Here is an 11191-nt window from a genome sequence, read left to right as displayed (position 1 = left end):
GTATATATAACAGTACAGTAAACCTTTTACAAGATATACTTTTATATCTTTATATACAATATCTATACTGTAAACCTTATACACAGCAAATGTTTGTACAGGCTACAGTATATATACAGTAAAACCTTTTTTTTTTTTACAGTGTATACACTAAACCTTTATATAGTAGTTATACAGTAAGCCTTTATATACAGTTAACATATATACACTAAAACCATTATATATATGTGTGTATATATATATACACAGCATATGAGTTTGTGTATATAAAAGTTTCTTGTATGTGAAGTTTCACTATACATATATATATATATATATACATATATATATATATATATATGAAACTTCACGTACAAGAAACTTTTATATACACAAACTCATATACTGTATATACAGTAATGTCTCATTCAGTATGTACAGTAAAACTTTATGGAATATATATAAAATAAACCATCATAAACAGTAAACCTTTACACACTGTATATACAGTAAAGCTTTATATCAAGTATATATGGCAAACCTTAATATACCCTACATTCTATATACAGTAAACCTTTATATATAACAATGCTCACACCACTGAAAATTATGGCTGACCAATGGGAGCCCGTGTTACTGCTCTGTGCTGTAGATTGGACCTTATTTTAGTGTGGCAAACAAGATGTATACTATTTAAAAATATATTTTTATATAGTCAAAACTGATCTTAATCAAGGGTTCCTAATAAAGTTTAATATGCCAATGGAGAGAACCTATAATAGCTGAAGAAGATTGTGATTGTGATGACTTATTATTCTACTGAAAAAGGTGTTCCGATACTGTCGAACTACATGTCCCAGCAGACTTTGCGGCCCACGAGGAAGGGGGACTGTCTCGACCTTGGAGTCTGACGTACAGCAGCATGGCGAACAAGGAGCCCAACGTAAGTGTTTTAAGTGCTAAATGTTTTAAATGAATGAGTTTTGTCTGGTGCTGAGAGACATGTTTATCTGCTAACGTTACTGAAGCTGCTAACTTAATGGTGTGTTAGTGAGGTAACGTTAACCAGCCTGCGGTTAGGGGACAGCACCACAACAGTTAGCATGTCGCATCAGGGTAACGTGAGGTGACTGCTGTGCTAAGTTAGCTCCTGCACTGCTAAACTTCACAAACCGTTAATGACCAGACCTGACTGGACTGTTGGTAGCTAACGGCTAGCTAACATCATGTAACTGATATAAACAGACTGAATGGAAGTGGTTTCATAGGCTTTTACTTAACGTTATTCATTCAGCTGGCACAGGTATAAGGTTAGCCTACACCGGTGAGCCCTGAGTCACAGCCTTGGGTTTTTATAATGTCCACTGTCCCTGTGAGGGAGACATTGGACCTGGACTGAGACATCCATTCATTTAAGCTGTCCCCTGGAGCGACGGCAAAGCTGATCAGCAGTCAGTCTGCAGGTGCTAACAGCTCTACATGCCCTGGGGTTTATATCATCTGTACAGGTGAGCCCAAATAATAATAATAAGGGGCCACAGTTACTACAGTACAGCGGAGAGATTGGTAAATATTTCAACATGTTTCCGTTTAGATACACAGGTTGACAAGCGTCTGCACATTCATTAAAAACATGTAGTCCTTACTTATATTGTGAACAGATCTTTAAGTTTGTAAAGTTCCTGGTTAGACACTGAAAGCCAGCAATGCTGTTATTATTTGTTTAGTAGTTTTATCTGTATTTATCGATATTCTGTTAATCAGTTCATCATGTAGTAACCCAGGTTATGATGATTATATCTTGTCATTTTGTATAAATAATGTAGTCATACTTATGTTGAAAGTGGAAATTGTATAAATATATATCATCAAAATATACTCTCCACCTGGCACACAAGGATTTTCAGCCTCATAGAAACCTGTCTTTAATTCAGATGTTTTTAAAGACTCTTCCTTTCACTGACTATAATATTGTTATCCATGATAGGTTCAGTGGGACAATGAAAAGAAACGTATGCTTCCTTCAACAATCAGAGCTAAAGTTACCACAGATCCAGTAATATAATCTTAATCTAACCTTGGTAGTAAGATTGCCTGAGTTGATCCACATTTCTGCGACATAAATAAGAGAACTGAGACATCTGCCATGATGCGGACCAGTCCAGCTTCTGTCACCTGAGTAGCAAGAAGACATTAAATTTGTTTAATTTAATCTAATATTTATTTGATAGGGACAAATACAGTATGCATAGAGAATTGCAGAACAGTTATCCAATGCAACATATTGCAGCATTTATAGCCACTGCTGATTCCCAGTGCCTGTCTCTAAAATGAGCTTTAAACAACAAACATAAAACATAATCACAGACAAAAAGGTGAAACTATGCCATACTATATTTTGTTAGCCCTAAAGGAACAGCAGTACTTGCATATACAGTATATACACACATAGACATCTATGCATACATATCTGTACTGCATAAACATAAATCCCTGTCCCCTACACACGAATACATGATTGATTGGGGTTTTTTTAATTGAGAAAATGAGAAGCACCCATAGTTAAAGTGGAGCACCACCTAAATTAAGAATTCCAGTATGTTATTTTCATGGTCTTGGAAAATTCAATCAATATTTTTGAACATTAGCTTCTCTGTCTCAAAGTCAGGAACCAGAGAAGTAAGTGTCAAACTTGTGCTGTCATAGGGTATAAAGTCTGGAGCTGCTCCGTGGACGATGCATGGGAGGCTGACTTTGTGGACCCACAGATTGTTTGTTTTCTTTTTCTATATACCTAAATGAGCTTTACTCTGTTGTAGTGTTCTCAGTTCTTAAACAGAAAATGTACCCATACACTCTGAACATTCCCCTGGGTGCTCTCAATGTTACCTATAACATCTTTGCCAATTCATTGTCTATGGAGCAGCTCCAGACTTTATAGCCTAGGACATCACACAGTTGAGTTTTAGCACACTAGTTTTTGGATTTGGGAGAGAGTTTTTAATATTTACTAATATTTTTGGACTATTTTAGGCCATAGGTATAAAGTGTATGAATTTTTAAAATAGGTAAAGTTCCCCTTTAATCAAAACAGTTACTGCAGTAGGTTAAAATGGAACAGGAAAGTGAAGGAAAACGTTTTTGTTTTTTTTTGTAAAGTCTGCAACCTCCCGTCTACAATGGGCTTGAGACGTGCCCTCGTTGAGGACTTGGCTCAGATTCCGGAGATACTCTCTTATCCTGAAGCCTCCTTAAGGAATCTGATCCCGTTTGATTCAGCAGTGGGAACCTCTTGCGACTGCATGCCTTTGCTGATGTCAGATGTCATCAGTTCATGTTCATGTTGGACAAACTGGACCTAAAGAATAATTTTTCTGTGTTTTTGTTTGACTAAATGATTATTAAAATTGAAAACTATTGATTTTCCCACAATTGATCAATCCGTTTTAACCAATCATTTCAGCACTACTTTAAAAATTCAAACATTTTGGCAAGGACAAGACTAATCTTATTCTCACTGTCTCTCTGTCACTTTCTCATCCACACACATGCACATACTGAAAACTTGTAGCGCTTCCTCCTGCACCTGAGGGATCTGGCAGGTCGGATGTCTTCATCTGGTGGCAGAGGGGCAGGATTAGGACTGAAGCTGCTGATTGGAGCTGGTGCTCTGGTATATGGCGTTAAAGAAGCTACCTTCACAGGTAATCACACACTTGTACCAAGCTCTCAGTATGTGACAGACCCAGGCAGATGGTTCATGTCCCCAGGTGGCAGCGATACTCCACACAAACTACCAGGAGTGTAGGATGACTAGACGATGTGCTGGATGTTACATGTGGTTCAATCTGATTATATTTTTCATAATAGCAGCATGTTGAAACATAAAACTATGTTTAATCTTTCTCAACGTGTACCCTTGCATTTTAATCACATAGTGTGTGCGTGTGTGTGTGCAGTGGAGGGTGGTCACAGAGCCATCATCTTCAACAGGGTTGGAGGGATGCAGATGGACACAGTTCTGGCTGAGGGGCTGCATTTCAGGTAGGATGTTCCTTTATGTGTACTGGTCAGTGTGTTGTCTGTCATGGCTTTATTTAGTTTCACAGGCTGTCATTTGTGATTGATTGAGTAAAGTAATGTATGAGAGTGATGTGCTGCAAACACAGACCATGATAGACAATAATTCATCCTAGAAGTATTATGGTTTAGTTTCCATCTACGTCTGTTTGTTGACATCAGTAAACTGAAACCAGCGCAGAGTGTAGTGCATTATGGCGTCCCGAGAAGAGGACCAGAGTGGGCTGTCCCCACAACATATGTGGAGGACAAGTGAAGTTACTGTTGAGCTCACAGAGATTAATCCTAAGTTTTATCGTTGCAATCTAGGCATTCGTGTTATATTGCGGCTTGTTAGTAGCTGGTACATTTGTAAGGCTCAGGGAAATTGAAGTCGACCAGACCTGAAACACATCATTTTACTAGTGCTTCCTGTGCCATGACATAAGTGTCTGTGTTGCAGGATCCCATGGATCCAGTACCCTATCATCTATGATATCAGAGCCAAACCAAGGAAGATCTCCTCTTTGACTGGCAGCAAAGGTGACACACACACACAAACACTCTGACTCAGCTGGTGCTTTTGATTTTTATGATTACTTAAGTATAAGTACAACCCTGATTGCAAAAAAGTTCGGACACTGTGTTAAATGTAAATAAAAACTGAATGCAATGATTTGTAAATCCCTTTTTCCTATATTCAGTTGCATAGAGTACAAAGACAGGATATTTAATGTTCAAATTTTATTGTTTTTTTTGTAAATATACACTCATTCTGAATTTGGCACTTGTAACAAGTTCCAAAAAAAGTTTTGACAGGGACACATTAACTACTGTGTGACATCACCTTTTCTTTTAACAACATTCAGTAAATGTGAAGGAACTGCGGACACTAATTGCTGAAGTTTTGAGAGTGAAATTCTTTCCCGTTATTGCTTAATATACAACTTCACTTGCTCAACAGTCAGGAGTCTCTGTTATGTTTTGCACTTCATAATGCGCCATGCATTTTCTATGGGAGTCAGGTCTGGACTGCAGGCAGGTCAGTCTAGTACCTGCACTCTTTTACAATGAAGCCACGTTGTTGTAACACGTGCATCATGTGGCTTGGCATTGTCGTAGTGGAATAAACAGGGACGTCCCAGACGTCATCTGGATGGCATGTTGCTCCAAAACCTGTATGTACCTTTCAGCATTCATGGGGCCTTCACAGATGTGGAAGTTACCCATGATGCCATGGGCAGTAATACACCTCCATACATCACAGATGATGATTTTTTAACTTTGAACAGGTAACAGTCTGGATGGTCCTTTTCCTCTTTAGCCCAGAGGACACGACATCTATGATTTCCAAAAACAATCTGAAATGTGGACCTGTCAGACCACAGCACACTTTTCCACTTTGTGTCAGTCCATCTCAGATGAGCTCGGGCTCAGAGAAGTCGGCGCCACCTCTGGATGTTTTTGATATATGGCTTTCACTTAACATAAAGTCTTACATGCATTTGTAGATGCAGTAACAAGCTGTGTACTGAAAGTCTTTCTCCAAAATGTTCCCGAGCCAGTGTAGTAATATTCTTTATACAATTATGTTGGTTTTTAATGCAGTGCTGCCTTAGGGGTCAAAAGTCATAGGCATTCACTGTAGGTTATCAGGTTGCAGAGATTTCTCTGAATTCCCTGGATCTTTTGATGATATTGTGGATCATAAATTGTTAAATCACTAAATTCTTTTCAATTTTAAGTCGAGGAACATTGTTTTCATAATGTCTAATTGTGTTTTAATTTTCGTTTCTGCATCGAGACATAATTTTTCATGAGAGAATCAGGATGCATTTAACAATCATTTTTTTCCCCACTCCTAAAAATACAATGCAGAAGCATGTTTGTTTATAAATTGAATACATTTTTGCATATCCTTATGAGCTTGCCCTTAGTTTTGTTGATATTGTTGATTTGGTGCATGTTTGGAATGAAAAACAATGAAGAGAACATCTTGATGTAAAAGTTTTGGGTGTAAAGATGGTTTACACCAGAAGAGGGCACTGATATCTAAATTTGAAAGCGATCACAGGTGAACAGTTGGTATTGTATTAATCACATAAGACACAGCTGGAGGATGTGGAGCCAGGCCTTCATTTAAACAAGTTAAACTGCATCATATAACAGATATAACTTGAATTTCTGTAAAATATCTAACCTCTGTGTCTAATGTCTGTGTGTAGATCTGCAGATGGTGAACATAGCAGTGCGAGTGTTGTCCAGACCCCTGGCGTCCAACCTGCCAACAATGTACCAACAGCTGGGGAAGGACTACGATGAGAGAGTGCTGCCCTCCATTGTCAACGAGGTCCTCAAGTCCGTAGTGGCAAAGTTTAACGCCTCGCAGCTCATCACACAGAGAGCACAGGTACTGTTGCCACCACAGCCTCACATCTCTGTATACTCTGCTGTGATGATGTGGGCCTGCGCTGTTTGTTTTATCCTGAAATATATTGTAGTAAATCTAATGTAATAATCAGTTGTTTCAGCACTGCCTGCTGCAGTTAGTTCAGTTTCTTTTAGACTGTGTCAGGTGCCCAAGCTCCTCCGAATATACGGTTTCAACAAAATACCAGTCCAGTCCATACCTGTGTGATATTGTTAGTTAAGAGGTGGAACTGTGTTGTGGTCTAGGTGTCCCTGTTGGTGCGCAGGGAGCTGTTTGAGAGAGCCAAAGACTTCAACATCATTCTTGATGACGTGGCCATCACTGAGCTGAGCTTCAGTTCCCAGTACACAGCTGCTGTGGAGGCCAAGCAAGTTGGTAAGGCTCAGTGTACCACAGGGTTCCTGTTTAATGACTTACTCAGCTTCAGTATTGCTGCTTCTGTCTAACTGAGCCAAAAGATGATCACATACACATGTCTTGGTCACTGTGTGCACAACAGCTGCTACCTGGTGGTTCTCGTGAGGTACATCATGAACATTTGACTTTGAGGTGAACTTTTCTCCAGAAACACTGAGTACATGATATCAGTGGTAAGCAAAAGAATAACCCAAAGAGCACTGCTCCATCTGAAGGCACTGAGTGTCAAAATACTCAGACAGAGACAATAAAAGGGAAAGTTTTTGATTCTCATGTAAAGTCTGAAACGAAAAAGTAAATTAAGAGTAGTGCCCAGTGAGTCACAGAAAGGGGCAGAATATTTGTTAGTTTTCTTTGTAGAAATGTTTCTATTTATGATGCTTCACTCTGAGGCTTTTTGAAGACCATTTGAAATTCACTGAATTTGTACTAAGACGAACGTTATCAGTAAGTGTGTGTGTCTGTGTGTGTGTGTAGCCCAGCAAGAGGCCCAGAGAGCCCAGTTCTATGTGGAGAAAGCCAAACAGGATCAGAGACAGAAGATTATCCAGGCTGAGGGAGAGGCGGAAGCTGCCAGAATGGTAACCTGGTTTTCACTGTTACCATGGAAACAGTAGTGCTCCACCTCAGAGTTTTGTCCTACTGGGAAATGAAGTGAAGTTTGTGTTTTGATGTAAACTTGACGTCAGACAGGCGTTATTGACTGTGAAGACTATTGATAGATGGATCCACGTCATTGTCTGCTTTGCGTTATGTTCGGGTCATGTTGTTTGAAAGGCAATATGTTGACTAAATAAAACCTGTGTGTGTGTGTGTGTGTGTGTGTGTCAGCTGGGTCTAGCAGTGACTAAGAACCCCGGTTACCTGAAGCTGAGGAGAATCAGAGCCGCACAGAACATCGCAAAGACGGTCAGTACCTGTGTTCATCTCCTGTAACTGTAATTCCATCCCTCTATTACACTTTGATTTAATGTGATTTTAATTGAAACACAAATGATTTAAACCCTGTTTGAATATTATATTATGATCCCAGAATAAGCAGCTAAAAAGGTAATTTGTCCCAGCATTAGTGGTGATGAATGCTGATGGCTGTTGTGTCTGCTTCCAGGTGTCATCATCTCAGAACAAGGTGTACCTAAATGCCGACAGTTTGGTCCTGAATCTACAAGACGAGGCGTTTTTTAAGAAGTAGGTTTGCATACACACTTTTTGTTACACACCTATGCACACACAAAAACAATAATCACTGGTTCTTTATAAGTTATTTTGAATCTGTCAGGAAAAAGTAATATGTCATGTCAGTTAAAGCTAATCTGCCAAATATGGACGCTGCACCTCCACTGATTCAAAGCATAATGAAGCCTTTTTGCATATTTTAGGCACATAAATACAAGTCTTACATTCAATAGATGAAATTCGCTGAAGGCTGATTTGTGGTTCGGTGCTCGACATTTTAAAGGGAATCACTCGTCAGAAATTAAAGAGCAGAGTGATGTTTTCAATTTATGCTTCCATGAAAGGTTTGAGTTGTCTCGGTGGTAACCAGAGATCCCCTGTGTTTTTGAACGGTCCAAGACTTCTGACGCGTTAAGTGAAGCATAAACTGCACAGACACCTGTTAAATATTACACATATATCCTGCTTTATATGTGTTTTTGATTTATTAACAGTATGTATGTATATTGATTGATCAGTTCCAGTCTGTGAGTTGCAGATTCCCCTCACTCACTACAGCAGGCTGGGCAATAAAATCAATGAATAAATAAATAAGAACACTTTGATTTCTTCCCGTGGAGCTGACATGAAAAATAATTTTGGTTCAGTAAATGTCTGCTGTCAGTCAGCCTGGTGAAGGCAGTCTGGCTGGCCCATAGATGTGTAATGGGCCACCCGCTGTCCTCTTAGCTTCGCAGGAGCTGCTGCTGACAGACGGTTGATCTGTGGACAGAGACACTGAATGCATGTCAGAGTCGGTGTGGATTTAAAAGTACGATTTCCATGGCAATGATATAAACACCACCAATCCCATTGCGCAACAAAATATGATGTTGTCCGCAACATAACAAGACTCTCCAGGTGCAGGACACGAAAGAAAAGTGTCGAGAAACACTTTTTTTCTGTCTAAAGTAGGTCATTTATGTCAAGTGACACTCATCAAAAGTGTCAAGCTTCCAACCATATCTTGGGTTTTAGTTATTGTGGAGATGACAGCATCTCAATGGGCCTCATGCAAAAACATTTACGTATTCCCATACCTAACATCTCATACTTCAGTGTTCCACCTTGAACAAGACTTTATGAATTGCACAAACTTGTGGTAAATGGCTAATGATCAAGTAGTTTTTTATGATAATCGGTAAAGAGGAAAGTGGTTTGGTCGCTCATGCAAAGTAACAAAAGATACACAGGTCAGATGACACGTGAAATACATGATGCCTCAATAGTTACACTAACACACAAAGTCATACGTTCCAAGAGCACATTAAAGCCTCTAAATTTAAAAACAAGATATTAATACAGTCAATCAATCAATGAATAAATACAATCAATAAAAAGCTGTGCCCAAAAACATTAATCTAGAAAGATTCTTAGTAAATTTGGCAAGGCATAAAGATATTTTATGGCGAAAAGAACATACATTTTGCCTTTGTTTTTGGTATATATTTACTATGAAGTTCCAAATTCATTCATACACAAACACTTTGTTCTTATCTTGTTCTAATGACAGTTCAGAGGCACTGAAGAAGAAAGAAATACGTAGATATATACATGTACAGCTACAGCAACAAACAGCCTGATGACCTTCCATCTGTGTTACCTTTTGTGTTTCAGTTTGATAATGAAGAAGTGATGAAGAGGACACAGAGAACGGCAGCAGAACCGTCTCTGTTATCAACGTGATCTGAACATATATGATTCTGGACAAGTGTGAATGTGGACAACAACAAGAAGCCATTTTTGTTATGGTTTTTTTTTTTTTTGTTTGTTTGTTTTTACTTACCGCTCTGACATTTGGGATTGGCCTGTATTATCCCTGAAGTTCATCAATGAATTATTGTAGTGAACAAAACTGATCTAATTTCAACTTCACAATAAACGAATCAATAAGAGATGTGTTTGTATAGAAAGTACAACATCAAACCGTGAGGATAGGCACATATCCAACTGATTTTCACTAGAATGTGAGTCTTGCAAAGGTCTTTTGTGAAAAAGAATGAATGCAACTGTACTTCAGTATATTTGGCAGATCAGTGCCTTCTGTCAGTAGGAGCTGATAGGTCAAACGAGGCGTGTGACATCACCGCAGCACTGTCCCCAGTGCCAGTCTTCCTCCTCCTGGTCCTTCCAGGCGACGTGGCTCCGTATGTCAGCCAGGAGCTACTGTCAAAGATGTTTGGTGATGTGTGTGGACTCGTGCAGGACATCTAATAATGCAGCCACCAGGGTTGGCAGACCAAGTTAATACAACTTAATTTATCTGTTAATAAACTTTTATTGTATGTACACCTTCTCATGTCATTTCTGTATTTAACTTACAGCCACCACATCATTACACAGACTAAAAAAAAAAGATACCACTCTCAGCTGGCGTTCCATATGAGGTGTCAGAGACAGCGTGAATCACAGGGTGTCCTTAAAAAAGCTTAAAATGACTGGGAATTAAAAAATATTAGGTCATAAAAGTCATTAAATAACCTTAAATATGAATTTGTGAGGTTTTGACAATTTCATTCATCTACCTTAATTTCATTTTGACAGAATGAGTCAAGCTCTTCTGTGTAAAAGTCCACATTTTTAATGATACAAATCTTTAAACCTACCTCTGAACCTGCATTTTAGACTTCCACTTACCTGTAACCTAACGCATTCTAATAACCAAATAAAAATTGTCCTGTAAAGGTCTTTAAAAGCATTAAATGTAAGTGCTTTGATACCTTTAGAAACCCTGCCAGTCTCTCGATGGCAACACAAGCTGTCCGTTTATCCATGTTTATAGAAATGATAGATATATATTTTTTTACAGACACACCTCCCTAGAGTCAAGACTGTGAAATCTCTTAATTGATCGCATTTGGTGTACAGACAGGTGATGAATAAATGGAAAAACCTGAGTAAACTTAAAATTATTGATGGCTGAATTCTATTCAGCTGCTTCAGTTTTGGGGCCCTTGTATTGTGCATGCTGGCCCACTGTCACATTATATTTTTATATCACACTCAGATACACTATTGAAGTGGTTAAGTTAATACTGTGGAGGATACTTGTAGGGCTGAGAGTCTGCTTATGCTTTGGTGTTAACAACA

The 11191-nt window shown here is 38.8% G+C and overlaps 1 protein-coding gene across 1 annotated transcript; it reads left to right on the top strand.

Annotated features, from left to right (window-relative positions):
* The first annotated feature begins 818 nt into the window (after nucleotides 1–818).
* Nucleotides 819–10390, top strand: LOC126397016 (prohibitin-2-like). Its single transcript, XM_050055455.1, has 10 exons — nucleotides 819–922; nucleotides 3551–3683; nucleotides 3939–4023; nucleotides 4502–4581; nucleotides 6264–6448; nucleotides 6715–6844; nucleotides 7364–7467; nucleotides 7718–7795; nucleotides 7995–8074; nucleotides 9719–10390. The coding sequence occupies exons 1-10, from the start codon at nucleotides 902–904 to the stop codon at nucleotides 9735–9737; spliced, it is 915 nt and encodes a 304-aa protein (XP_049911412.1). The 5' UTR covers nucleotides 819–901; the 3' UTR covers nucleotides 9738–10390.
* The last annotated feature ends 801 nt before the right edge of the window (nucleotides 10391–11191 follow it).

This window comes from Epinephelus moara, chromosome 10 (assembly GCF_006386435.1).
Source record: "Epinephelus moara isolate mb chromosome 10, YSFRI_EMoa_1.0, whole genome shotgun sequence".
In the NCBI taxonomy this organism is placed as follows: domain Eukaryota; kingdom Metazoa; phylum Chordata; class Actinopteri; order Perciformes; family Serranidae; genus Epinephelus; species Epinephelus moara.
Note: the sequence above shows the minus strand (reverse complement) of the source record. Positions and strands in the feature narration are given on the sequence as shown.

What these genes read in the sequence shown, in the direction of transcription:
- LOC126397016 (XM_050055455.1), top strand. Translation starts at nt 902, where the DNA reads ATGGCGAACAAGGAGCCCAAC. An exon ending in TGGCGAACAAGGAGCCCAAC is followed by an intron (nt 923 to 3,550) that starts GTAAGTGTTTTA and finishes GAAAACTTGTAG; the next exon opens with CGCTTCCTCCTGCACCTGAG. An exon ending in AGGCGGAAGCTGCCAGAATG is followed by an intron (nt 7,468 to 7,717) that starts GTAACCTGGTTT and finishes TGTGTGTGTCAG; the next exon opens with CTGGGTCTAGCAGTGACTAA.